Source organism: Ceratotherium simum, chromosome 3 (genome assembly GCF_057802395.1).
Source record: "Ceratotherium simum simum isolate JZ-2026a chromosome 3, ASM5780239v1, whole genome shotgun sequence".
Taxonomy (NCBI): domain Eukaryota; kingdom Metazoa; phylum Chordata; class Mammalia; order Perissodactyla; family Rhinocerotidae; genus Ceratotherium; species Ceratotherium simum.
Genome location: NC_141902.1, coordinates 58363485 through 58377978, shown reverse-complemented (window position 1 = coordinate 58377978; position 14494 = coordinate 58363485). Strand labels below are relative to the sequence as shown.

The following is a 14494-nucleotide window of genomic DNA, read 5'->3' as shown; positions in this document are numbered from 1 at the left end:
CATGGTGCCTAAAAGAAAATCAAATGCATGTGAAGCAGATGGGTAAAAAGTTAAAAGGGGAAAAAGTATTTATCATCAATTGATATAACTCTCATAGGGATTTTCACATGCTTTGCATAAGATATAAGGCAGTATTTGCATGAGTTTATAGAGCATGTAGTTCATTTAAAGTAAAAAGATTTCCTTTATCTCTTTGAGCCTTCAAGCTATATAGTCTACTATACTTAATGTTTTTGCATTTCCTAATTTGAGCAGACACATAGCCAAGTGATATCATATTGCACATTGCTCTTTTCTAAATTATTTCAATTTCAAGAAACATAATTATCCCCAGGTCAAGTTTACCTGTCCAAAAACATAAATCAAAATATATACCTTCAATTTAAGGCATATATTTACACATATACAAGTGATACAACATGTAAATGGGTTGTATTTTTTTTTTTTTTTTTTGTGAGGGAGATCAGCCCTGAGCTAACATCCATGCTAATCCTCCTTTTTTTTTTTTTTCCCTGAGGAAGACTGGCTCTGAGCTAACATCTATTGCCAATCCTCCTCCTTTTTTTCTTCCCCAAAGCCCCAGTAGATGTATGTCATAGTTGCACATCCTTCTACTTGCTGTATGTGGGACGTGGCCTCAGCACGGCCGGAGAAGTGGTGCGTCGGTGCGTGCCCAGGATCCGAACCCCAGGCCGGCAGTAGCGGAGCACATGCACTTAACCGCTAAGCCACCGGGCCGGCCTAAATGGGTTGTATTCTAAAACTTTATTTGCAAGTCAGAAGTTTGGAACTTGGAATATATTTCTTATAGAACTAATCTATAAAAGGTGGCTGGGTTCCTAAGCCATTTCACACAAAAAAATTATTTAAGCCAGAGGGCTATAATTGGAGTGTTAATATTATTAATACCTCGCAACTTAACCACTTCACGTAACAATATATCTAGAAGAAAATGTGAAGCATTCCAAATTACGAGCAAAGTATGTACCTTCCCCTGTGGCAGTGGGATTAAAAACTTTTCCAGCTGTAAACTACTGGAGGTGGCCCCTATGGCCTAAGGAAAGGAAGTTCTGGCAGAGTGTAAGGTGTTTAGAGATGGTAAGGAGGAATGAAGGATAAAGGAATGAGGAGCTATAGGGAATAGAAACTTTATAACTTCATACTAGACTAAATCCTCAGGTAGGTTGGCTCCCTCTCAATAGAAATTTTTTTCTGAAATACAGGGATTAGTCAACCTATTCGTTCCTTTTTTTTTTTTTTTATTTTCTACCTACTGTTTCTGATCAGTTTTACTTGTCTGGTCTACCATGGAAGAAGCTGCACTCTCACAATTTCTCTCCAGCCCTGCTGTCCCTGAAACAAGCATACAGCCCATTTTGGCTTTTTAAAGCTTTTAACTAACAGAAACAATGGGGAAAAGACAGGTTATTAAAGCTTTCTCCTAAGAGCATCACTTCCTCCACCCCTGTTAAACCTGATGGAGATAAATCAAGGTGAGTCTCTTGGTAGAGAAAGTACTGAAGTAAAACATGTCAGAGAAACATCTAAACTCTGTTTACACAGAACATTTTCTCACAGGAGCTTAAGCAGCAGATGAAAACCAAGATAGGGGAGGAAGCTAAGAAAAGGTAACTGAGACTAAAAATCAAGTAGCAATGGGTCTGGGAGAGAAGACCTACCACATTTTCCTCCTACCACCAGTGTTGCTATCAGTGCCTAGAGTAAGGTAAGAATGGAACAGAGTAGGAAGGAGTAGATTCCACAACCAAAAAAGAGGGAAAAGAAAAGGGCGATTTTAAATGCTCAACAGTGGAGAGAAAGGAAAAAGATTTTCCAGGGCCACTCAGCTACTAGCTGGGGTACAGTCTTAAGTAAATGATTTGTAAGTCAAGGGCAACTTATGTTCAGATTTTCTGATTTGTAGGAATATATGTCTCATATATCATGAGGGTTGCCTGAACTTTCTAGTAAATATACATTAAGCTAAATCCATACTCCAAGCATTTCATTTTGTGATCAAAAACAGTTACTCAAAGTGTAGTCAGCTGACCAACAGCATCAGTATCACTTGGGAGAGGGCCCAGGAACCTGTGTTTTAATAGCTCCTTAGGTGATTTTCATCTACATTACAGTTTGAGAAGTACTTCTCTACGAACAGATTTATAAAAAGGCTAGTTGGTCCCCAAGGTACAGGGTAAGGTAGAGTTGTGCACAGTTGAAGACAATGCATGCCCCAGAATCAACCATTCACACAATGGAAAAGCAATGTTACAGAGGCACAAAACAGTAACTGACATGAACAAATAGGAGAGTTGTTGATGTTGTTTTTAAAAGGAGGTTAGGCAGGGAGGACACCACCATATGTTTCTTGAGATTGCTTTGAAATAGAAGAGGCTGCTGTGGGACTAGACAGAGGAAAAGAAGTTGGAAGTTGAAGAAGAGTTGGAAGTTAAAAGAGCAAAGTCAACAAGCACTTCCTAAGAAGTGAATATTTAGAGGGTACTATAATCACAAATACATAAAAGCAAAAGTTACAGAAAAAGAAATCATGAAGAAGTTTCAAAAAGAGGATGGAAAGCAAGAGGGGAGGGCAGACCTCTAGGAACAAAGGGAATCAAGGGAATAGTGGGAATTGGTGCCTCCAAAATAGACGCTCAAATATATACACCTAAAAAGTTAAGTCTTGGGGCGAGCCCCGTGGCTTAGCAGTTGGGTGCACTAGCTCCGCTGCTGGCAGCCCGGGGTTCGGATCCTGGGCACACACCGACGCACCACTTGTCCGGCCATGCTGAGGTGGCGTCCCACATACAGCATCTAGAAGGATGTGCAGCTATGACATACAACTATCTACTGGGGCTTTGGGGAGAAAAAGGGAAAAAAAAGGAGGAGGATTGGCAATAGATGTTAGCTCAGGGTCGGTCTTCCTCAGCAAAAAGAGGAGGACTGGCATGGATGTTAGCTCACAGCTGATCTTCCTCACACACACACAAAAAATATTTCACAATAAAAACTATATTAAAAAAAAAAAGTTAAGTCTTGGGGCCAGCCTGGTGGCGTAGCAGTTAAGTTTGCGCGTTCCGCTCAGGCAGCCCCGGATTAGCTGGTTTGGAACCTGGGCCATGGACCTACCCACCGCTCATCAACGCCATGCTGAGGTGGTGTCCCACGGAGAAGAACTGGAAGGACCTACAACTATATACTGGGGCTTTGGGGAGAAAAAAGAAAAAGAGGTAAACTGGCAACAGGTGTTAGCTCAGGACCAATCGTCCTCAAAAAAAAGTTGTCTTATTCTTGGATTGAATACTGAGGAATAATGGATAAATGACAAAGTTGCCACTGGCATTTGCTTACTGCCTCCTTTAACGAGCAGAAAGTAGAGCAAAGCATACTCTTTTGGCTGACAAATAGGGTTTTAAATGTAATAGGGTCCATGGGCTGGCCCCGTGGCTTAGCGGTTAAGTGTGCGCGCTCCGCTGCTGGTTGGCCCGGGTTCGGATCCCGGGCGCGCACCGACGTACCGCTTCTCCGGCCATGCTGAGGCCGCGTCCCACATACAGCAACTAGAAGGATGTGCTGCTATGACATACAACTATCTACTGGGGCTTTGGGGGGGAAAAAAATAAATAAATAAAATCTTAAAAAAAAATAAATAAAATAAATGTAATAGGGTCCTAAATGAAGTTTAGAGTAACACTAGCATGTTGATAATTGTGGATCGAGGTACACTTTGGAAAGGCTACAGTGTAGTTAACCTAACATTAAAGTAATCAATAAATATAATTATATTAATCCTTCAACATTTGAGATGCCATAGAACAGGGTAAAAAGAGAAGATTTTTAAAAAGTTAAACAAATGAGATGTAAGACAAAAAGGAAAAAAGAAAATTAGGCCATCAAAGCCTGTGACTTACAGATTTTTGGATTTCCTTTTATAGGAAACTTCACAATCATTTCCTGTGGATTTGTGAAGATGAAAACAAATGGAGAATCAGATTCTTGACTCATGTCTGGATACTGTAAAATATAAAAATAAAAAGTTCAGGATAGTTGAGACAAATTTCGAATTTCAAGGAGATCAAAGGATGTCCCAGATTTCACCTTAACATTCTGATGATAGTACTCTCCATTTCACAATCAGGTAAAGAGGATTATGCTCAACAAGCAAGAACAAACATTCACCTTTCCCCAGGCCGTTAGCATAGTATTCTTACACAGTCTATTGCCTGCCATTTCTGACTTCCTATAATGGAAACAACTTCTTAAAAAAAGGATACCTGACATCTTCCCAGAAGAATCAGAACTGACTGCTCTTTTAATACAAGTGACTGTGAGTTATGAGATTCAGGGGTCTCCTTCAGGAACATCTGGCATCCCCAAGGTTAAGACTTAAGAAAAATAGAACATTTATGGAAATTCTGCCAGAAACAGTCAACAGAGCCCTTCTCTCACTAAAGGGAAGGAAGATGATTCATTCTGTGAGGTATGAACATGCAAAAGCTGTTTTGCTAGATGCATTCCAGACTTACTGAGGGTGAAAAGGTAACTGGTAGACCAATTCTGAAAATTATTTAGATACCTCCTTTGGATCTCTTATCACAAAACAAATCTGTGTGAATACTTAGGACTTTTATTCCTTCTGCAAAGACAGACACAGAACCTAGAGTAAGACTCTGTTGGCCACACAATTCCAATTTAAGGAACAGGGGTTTGGCAGAAAGTGCTCTCTAGCAATGCCCAACTGATTTGGTGTTTCATTATTTCCTACCTTGGGATGTCTTGTGTTTAGCATGTTTGACAAATATGATTCACAGGCTGACTATGACAATAAGTCAGATTTCATTACCAGAGGAGCCTTTCTCCTAGTAACTACCATCAAAAGTATGAAGTTATTTTCCAATCTTATTCATATGCTAAGATGTGTCCTCTAAAGATATAAGGCTCTAAAGCAAAAATGGAGGTTTCAGTAAAATAAATAAGAAAATGCAAATTTCTCTGTAACTAGTGCAAGTATAAACAATTAAACTTCTTTACTGACCACTTTGACCTAGGTGGTAAATAATGCTGTGAAGAAAGCAGAAGAAATTTTTAGCAGCTTTCAGTCCCGCCCACATACCATGGCTTTCAGTGTGGGACAGGGGTGGCATGTACTTTGATAAAACATAGCTTAATATCAAGTATCAGCCACAATTATATTCACAGGCAGGGTCAAAATGTTCATGGTAGAAAAGAAAAACTAAAGATGAGAGGGTAGGGGGCCAGCCCCGTGGCATAGTGGTTAAGTGCGCGAGCTCCGCTGCTGGCAGCCCGGGTTCGGATCCCGGGCGTGCACCGATGCACTGCTTGTCAGGCCATGCTGCGGCATCCCATATAAAGTGGAGAAAGATGGGCACGGATGTTAGCTCAGGGCTGATCTTCCTCACACACACACACTAAAATAAATAAATAAATAAATATTAAAAAAAAAAAAAAAAAAGATGAGAGGGTAAACCCTCTTCTTTCCTTATCCCCTGGATCTTCAGAACAAAGAGAAGCAGGGTCCAGCCGTTACTGTGAGGTGCTTTGGCACGAATAAAACCAGAGGCTGCTATCAAGATCTTTAAACCTAATTCTACAGAGGCAAAAACAGTAGCAGTCACAATTAAGATCTCTTAAATTTTTCTGGTCTCTCTTCCCTGTGTCTTAGAGAGTGTCAAGCCAGAGGACAGTGCTGCCAGGACTTCACAGCTCTGCTTTTCCAAAACTAAAAGCCATTTCAACCATTCTCTCCTCTTCCTTCCACATCAATAAATGTTTTCTCTCTAATGGATCAATGCCACTAACAAACATACTTTCTGTAATGTCTTTCATGAAACAAAAACTCTCCAGATCCCACATTCTCCTCCAGCTACTGCCCCATTTCTCAGATTTCCTTCATAACAAAATTCATTAAATGAATTATCTATACTCCCTGCCTCAAATTCCTCTCCTTCTATTCTTTCTTGAATTCACTATAAACAGGCTTTCAGTCCCATCACTCCAACAAAACTATTCTTGTAAAGGTCATCATTCACTTCCATGTTACTAAATCAAATAGTCGATTCTCAGTTCTCAATTTATCTATTTGTAGAACTTGACAGAATTTTTCTCTCCCTCCTTCTTGAACACATTCCTCACCTGGCTTCCAGGATACCATTCTCTTCCTAGTTTTGCTCTTTTACTGACTGCTCCTCACCTCCCCATCATTTAAATGTTGGAGTGTTTCAGGGGTCAGGTCTCAGACCTCTTCTCTCCCTGCATTCACAACCTTGGTGATTTCCTGCAGTCTCAGAGTTAAAAAATAAGGTCCTGGATTTGTAACTATGTGAGGTGATGGATGTTAACTAAACTTGTTGTGGTAATCATTTCACAATATATACACATAGCAAATCAGTATGTGGTATACCTTAAACTAATACAGTGTTATATTTCACTTATATCTCAATAAAACTAGAAAAAAATAAGGTCCTGGAAATGCAAATTAAAACCACAATGAGGGGCTGGTGCCGTGGTGTAGTGATTAAGTTCAGCACGCTCCGCTTTGGTGGCCCAGGTTTGTGGGTTCGGATCACAGGTGTGGACCTATATCACTCATCAAGCCATGCTGTGGCGGCAACCCACGTACAAAATAGAGAAAAGACTGGCATAGATGTTAGCTCAGGGCCAATCTTCCTCAGCAAAAAAAAAAAAGAGAGAGAGAGAGAGAGATACCACTTCATACTCACTAGGATGGCTATTACAAAGCAAAAATAAAAAACATGGAAAATAACAAGTGTTGGTAAGGATGAGAAGAAACTGGAACCATCATGCATTGCTAGTGCAAATGTAAAATGGTGCAGCTGTTCTGGAAAATAGTCCGGTGGTTCTTCAAAAAGTTAAACATAAAATTACCATGTGATCCAGCAATTCCACTTCTAGGTACATACCCAAAAGAATTGAAAGCAGGGACTCAAACAGACACTCGTACACCCATGTTCATAGCAGTATTATTCACAATTGCCAACAGTTTCCACAATCCAAATGTCCATCAATAGGTGAATGGATAAACAAAATGTGGTATATACATACAATGGAATTTTATTCAGCCTTAGAAAGGAATGAAATTCTGATACATGCTACAACATGGATGAAGCCTGAAAAATTATGCTGTGTGAAATAAACCATACACAGACAAATGGTGTATGATTCTAGTTATATGAGGTACTTAGAATAGGCAAATTCATAGAGACAGAAAGTAGGTTACCTGGGGCTGGGGGGAAGAGAAAGAAGGAGTTATTATTTAATGGGTACAGAGTTTCTATTTGGGATGATGAAAAGAAGGAGTTATTATTTAATGGGTACAGAGTTTCTATTTGGCATGATGAAAAAGTTCTGGAGATGGATAGTGGTCATGGATGCACAACACTGTGAATGTACTTAATGCCACTGAACTGTACACTTAAAAATGGTTAAAATGGTAAGTAGCGGCTAAATGTGCGCGCTCCGCTGCTGGTGGCTGGGGTTCGGATTCTGGCGCACACCGATGCACTGCTTGTCAAGCCATGCTGTGATGGCATCCCATATAAAGTGGAGGAAGATGGGCATGGATGTTAGCTCAGGGCCGGTCTTCCTCAGCAAAGAGAGGAGGATTGGTGACGGATGTTAGCTCAGGGCTAATCTTCCTCACAAAAAATAAATAAATAAAATAAAATAAAATCATAAGTTTTATGTTATGTATATTTTACCACAATAAAAATAAAATCAAAAAAAAAATCAAGGTCTTGGATTTCCTTTCCAAACCTCCTCCTCTCTTATTCGTACCATTTTAAAATAAATCCCTCCAGTTGTTCAGGCCAAAAACCCTACAACCAACCCACTGGGAAATCCTGTCAACTCTACCTTCAAAAGATATCCAGTATCTCACCACTTCTTAAGACCTCCATGGCTACTTCCCTGGTCCAAGCCATCATAATGTTTCCTTGGATTACCACAATAACCTCCTAACTGGTCTCTCTGTTTCTGCCCTTAACCTCCCTTTTGTCTATTCTCAACACAGCAGCCAGAGCTATTTTTTAAAAAATATCAGACCGTGTCACTCTTCTGTTTAAAACTCTCCAATGGCAGTTCATCACAGTCAGAATAAAAGCCTAACTCCTCACCATGACCTATAGGTCCCTAGACAATTTGGCCCCCGATTTCTTTTCTGACGCCTTTTCTTACTACTATTCCCCAACTTTCACTCCACTGCAGCCACACTGGCTTCCTTGTTGTTCCTGCCTCTGGGTCTTTGCACTCTTTCCTCTTCCTGGAATGCTTTCTCCTCCAGATAACCACAGGGCTTCCTCTTTCTCTTTCTTCAGGACTTTAAATGTCAACTTCATAGTGAGTCTTCCCTGATCATTCTATTTAACATCAGAGCACTAATCTCCTCACAAACCTGGCACTCTTAATCCTCCTCTCCTACTTAATTTTTTTTCTATAGCACTTACTATCATATGATACTATATAATTTACTTATTTAAGTTTTTTAATTTGGCCTCCCTTTACTAGGATGAAATCCCCATGAAGCCAAGGATTTTTGTCTGGTTTTGTTCTCAGCACCTAGAATCACGCCTGGTACATAGCAGGCAACTGATAAATATTTGTTGAATGAAATAACAATGAATTTACCAAGTTGTGCAATGGGTTATCTTAATCATGCTGAATACGCACACGCTGGGAACTGGACACTCTTAGTACTATAAAGCTGGGTAAAAGCAGGTGCTACTCTATAATCTGTTATCCCTCAAGCTAAATTAGAATTTTTGTGTCACAGCAAGTGGCCAGTAGGCCTTATGTTTAATAAAAATTACCCTGACATATATTAACAGAGTAAGCAAATGCTAAATAATGGCAAAAATGATGGATAAATTAAATTATATAACAAGAGGTTCCTTGGACCCATTCATGCTTCACGATAAAGATAAACATTAAAATCAACTTTCCCAACTGACTCTAAATCCAAGTTTCATGTGAATACCCCTTTTCCCAAGCTCTGTCACTAACTTTAGGAGGCTTACGAGAAACAGAGCTAAAGAGCAAAGCAGCCTAAAAGGAATAAAGAAAAGTAAGGCCTATGCATTGGAGGAAGAGATTATTTTTCACAGTAAAATGTATTAAAGCGAAGTCATCTTGGCAGAGCCTCAGTATCTCCAAAAAAGCATAATCTTTGCAACCCAGGCCTGGACACTACGGACCACAGTAACAACTAACAAGTCAGAAACTCACAAGAAAGGGATTTTTGGTCTGAGAGTCAAAAAACTAGAATGCAGCTGACCCAGAGAAAGAGTAAATTAAGAGAAGGGAGGCTCATATTTGTAAAGAAGGTGGATCAACTCTGGATGTCATATACACTTTAGAGAGGATGCTAGATTAAGGGTCACTGAGACTGCACAATAGACAGGTTAGGGAATGTGGGTTATAAGATCAAGCAGCTCAAAGCAACCATTCACATTCAGTAACAGACTCCTCAGGAAGTTGCTGCTGTTCTTGCCTTACGACAACATGACTCCTATCACCTGGTTTCCAGTCTGACGAGCAAGGAAAAGTGGGCCTGCTCTTCTTTCATGCCTCATAAGTTTCATAGCTGTCTAACATAACAGGTAATTAACTACTAAATGGCCATTTTCTTCTCCTCTCCAGAGGGAAACTGTTTACCAGTCATCTAGAAAACATTTCTTTTGTCATTTTCATAAGAGAAAAAAAGGTTTAGTAGTGTTTGGCAACCACTGCTGATTCAGAGCCAAGTGGGCATTTTCACCAACCCTGCAAGCTTCCATTAGTCCTTGTACTGAAATGATCAGTAACTCCTAAACGATGGTACTCTTCACAACAAATTCCCAGATGACCTATAAATCTTATACGTATCTCCAGAGGACTAACAGCTAAAGCAAAAAGAAGGAACTCATTGACAAAGAACATATATTTGCTGTAGGTGTTCTTGGTTTGAAATTTGGGGAACTAGATAGGACATGAAATCAGGCTCTGAAATCTAGTTAGCTGAAAACCAACTCCAAGAAGATTGAGGTGATAATACTCAGAAAGAGAGAAGGAAATGAGTCTGATAAAAAGGCCACAGGCACAACAGATCCAAAGAAGCATATCCTGAAAGTAACTGTGTTCTCTGATAAATAGTTCTCATTTACATTTTCCTTCAAAGCAATTCAAGGTGTTCACAGACAAACTAGCACCTCAGGCCCACTATACTGAAGGATAAACATTTTCTCACATCAGAGTAATATATTGATCATGATACTTTTTTTTTTTTTTGAGGAAGATCAGCCCTGAGCTAACATCCATGCCAATCCTCCTCTTTTTTTTTTTTTTTTTTTTGCTGAGGAAGACTGGCCCTGAGCTAACATCCGTGCCCATCTTCCTTCACTTTATGTGGGATGCCGCCACAGCATGGCTTGACAAGCGGTACATCGGTGCGTGCCTGGGATCTGAACCCGGGCCGCCAGCAGTTCAAGGTGCGCACTTAACCGCTACGCCACTGGGCCAGCCCCTGATCATGACACTTTAACCAGATGACTAGTGTATATTTGACTGGAGTTGGATAAAGATCATGCCAGCTGGCCCAAAGTGGGGTAGCTGAATTCCCATGTACCAGTACCCAATTCAAATCATGTGCCCCGTATCAAAGACAGGGGGTTACAGCTCACTGCTACAGAGACAATTCCTATTTGCTCCAGGTGAAAAGAATAAGGGATGAGTGATATGCAGCTTATGGGTCTTAGAGCCATTTGTGGAAGATGATCTGGTTGAAGCCACATAGTATTGGTTTCCAGGTCCCAACCTACTCACATTAAAATTTCCACTGTGGCTTTCTGTGCCCTTTGGAATCCTGTGCTGGAACCTCCACACACACAAGAACCCAAGCAAGTATATTTTCTCTGAAATTAACCTCATAGATTTTCTGCCCTGACTCTTCAAAACCTAAATGTGAATCACCCATTCACGACAATTATTTTGGGTCTTAATTTTCATTTAGCAGGCTTTCACTCTGCCTTAAGTTAGCGAGAACCAAAAGAATATTGCTCTTAAACATACTACATTGTAAAGTCCTTAACCACCGAAGTCTACTCTGGGACTAATACCTAAGAATTCTAAGACTCCTCTTGCGTTAAGGACTCGGTCAGTTTTAGATTTTATCTCCCAATGGCTGACTCAACTGAGAATAACTGTTCTGAGGCAGAGCTCAGAGAATCCTTTGACATCAGTTGACATATCAAGGTAAGATCTTTATCAAGCAATATGGCATTATTAACATCAACAGTACCTCTTTATCAAATAACATTTGTCTTTTAGAACAAAAACAGATTAAAATATTTTAAACTGTCCAAATGAAAAATCATAGAAAAACTGATTTTTGTATGGTGATCACATACTACAGAACATTTCTCCTTTACTGCTACAATATAGGTTTACTTTGTCACAGCTCATTTATTTTAAAGATTTTATTTATTTATTTTTCCCCCTAAGCCCCAGTAGATAGTTGTATGTCGTAGTTGCACATCCATTCTAGTTGCTGCATGTGGGACGCGGCCTCAGCATGGCGGGAGAAGCGGCGTGTCGGTGCTCGCCTGGGATCCGAACCCGGGCCGCCAACAGCGGAGCACGCGCACCCAACCGCTAAGCCACGGGGCCGGCCCAGCTCATTTATTTTAAAAAGTCATTTACCTTAAAAGAAAATTCTCTTCTTTTGTATACCCCATCTGGACTAATGGTACTACCATTCACTCACCCACCACAGCCAGAAACCCAAGTTTATCCTAGACTTCTCTCTTTCTCTCGCCCTTCAAATAATCAAATCACCAACTTTACCTCCTAAATATTTCAATCATCTGTTCCTTTCTGTCCAACTCAACTGCCAGAGCATTGTTGCAGTCCTTCGTCATGCCTCACCTGGGCAATCATGATAATTTCCTAAATCAACTCCTTGTTTTCAGGCCTGCCCCATCCATCCTTCCTACTACTGCCAGGACAATCTTTCTAAAATGCACATCTCATTATATCACTTAGATGGTTGCCTTCAGAATACAATTCAAATTCCTTCACATGGCATTTAAAGCTTTTCATATATTGACCATTGCCTGCCTCTCCACTTACTGTCACCACCATTTATTGAGCACCTACTATGTAGCATATAGCAGGCTATATGCTAGGACACTGGAGATAAAAAGATGACTAAGACATAGATGATGGCCTAAAGGAACTACATATGAACATATAATTATATTAAAAAAAAGTGAAAAATGCAATAATAGAAATATAAACACAGTAGCCCAGAGAAGGAAGTGATTAATCCTGTCAGGGAGGAAATGGGCTGAGGTCAGGGAAGACTACAGAAAAGAGTGACATCTGAGCTATTTTAAAGGATGAATAGGAACACTCCTAGTGGACAAGAGCATGGAGACATGATTTAGGTTAGTATATTGAGAAAGATATGAATTCTGCTTTCTTCAGGACTCACCATTTTTAGAAGCTTCCTTAACCCTCCCCATCCTGCCTCCAGCCAAGCTGAGTTAGGAGTTAGGTTCCTTCCTTTGTGCATTTCTTTGTTCATATGATAATTATTATGGTTGGCTTTTCTTGTCTCAGTCTCTTCTAGTAGACTTAAAGATCTAGTGGGAGGGGCCGGCCCAGTGGCGTAGTGGTTGAGTTTGTCTGCTCTGCTTCGGCGGCCCGGGGTTCAGATACTGGGTGCAGACGTACACACCACTCGTCAAGCCATTCTGTGGTGGTGACCAACATACAGAGTGGAGGGAGGTTGGCAAGGATGTTAGCTCAGGGACAAGCTTCTTCAAGTGGAAAAAAAAAAAACATCTAAAGGGAATGGAGTATCTTGTTAAAACTCTGGATCCTTAGTCTTTAGCACAGTGCCTGGCACATGACAGATGGTCAACAAATACTTGCTGAATATATGATTATATAATATTCTGAGTACTAAAATCTTAAAGTAGGAGATAATTTGCCACTTGTCATACAGTAGACTGGATGACAAAACAAGAAGCCTTGAACAGATTGCAAGAAGATAGCAAGTCTACTAGAGATTCCTTCTACATCAAGCAGATGCTTTCTCTCTGTAAGCCTGGATTACTTACAGGTAAAATAAAGATGTCACGTTAAGTGATTGATTCCACCTACATAAAACCGCTTGCATCTGTCCCCGTCTTGTCTAATTCCACTGGCATTATCCTAAAACAGATTTTTTAAAACATCTCTACCCTGGATGACAACTGCCTTCTCACAAGTCTTCCCACCTTCAGTCTCTTCATTGCAATCGATCTTCCATATTACTACCAGATTGGTTTTCCTCAAGCAATGCTCTGATCACCTCCAAAACATGCCTCCCCCATCCCACAACAGACTACAGAAAAAATCTTACCTCTGTAGCCTTTCATTCAAAGTTATCTACCGTCTGACCACAACATACCTTTCCATTTTTATTTCCTGCTTGTCCCTCTTCACTCATACTCTTCTCTCAACAAACTGGTTTGCTATTACTCTCCACACAGGTCCATAACTTCCCACCTCACATTACTCCTTCTCCTTGGAATATGCTTTTCTACCATCTAAGTAGAAAGATTTGAACAGCAATTCCAATTCCACCATTTACTGACTAATACTACGCAAGTTATTTTAACTCTCTCAGTCTTAAGTTCTCTCATCTCTAAAAAAGGGGTAATGATACCTTGCTTGGAGTTGTTGTGAAGATTAGAAAATAACATACATAATAGGCCTGGCACATAACTGATCAAAAAGTGATAGATTTTATTATTACTATCTTTCAAGGCTAATTCAAAAGCCATCTTCTTAATAAAGTCTTTTGGGATCCCTCCCAGCTGGAAGCAACCCTTCCCTCCTTTACATTCCTCAGAGTCAGACTTTACTTCTCTTAAGACAGTTACCTTTGCTTTTTATTAGTGGTCTTTCAAACATTCTGAGGACAGAATCCATGGCTGATTCCTCTTTTTGTTTCTTTTAGTGTCTAAAACAGTGTCTGATTTAGGATAGGCATTTATTGATGAATAAATACTTAAGAAAATCATAAGAATTATATGTCCATTTTCAGTTGAAAAGCTAAGCATTAACGAATTTACATAATTGCAGAGAAAAGTGTTATTATTCCCCTCCTCTCTTCAGGATAAGTACAAGAGAAAGCACAATACTTCTTGGATTATTAAAAAATGTACATGGACTCTATATATAGAAAACTCTAAAGAATCCACCAGAAAACTATTAGAAATAATCAACAACTACAGCAAAGTTGTAGGGTAAAAAATCAACTTACAAAAATCAGTTGCATTTCTATACACTAACAATGAACTAGCAGAAAGAGAAGTCAAGAATACAATCCCATTTAGAATCACAACAAAAAGAATAAAATATCTAGGAATAAAGTTAATGAAGGAAGTGAAAGATCTAAACCCTAAAAACTATAAGACATATTACTGAAAGA

The 14494-nt window shown here is 39.8% G+C and overlaps 1 protein-coding gene across 1 annotated transcript in view; it reads right to left on the bottom strand.

Annotated features, from left to right (window-relative positions):
* Positions 1-14494, bottom strand: part of TRIP4 (thyroid hormone receptor interactor 4) — a 55467-nt gene that overhangs the window by 3327 nt on the left and 37646 nt on the right. The window contains exon 12 of the mRNA XM_004421686.3: positions 3912-4014. Coding sequence (XP_004421743.1) covers positions 3912-4014 — 103 coding nt within the window. The remainder of the gene's footprint in view (positions 1-3911; positions 4015-14494) is intronic.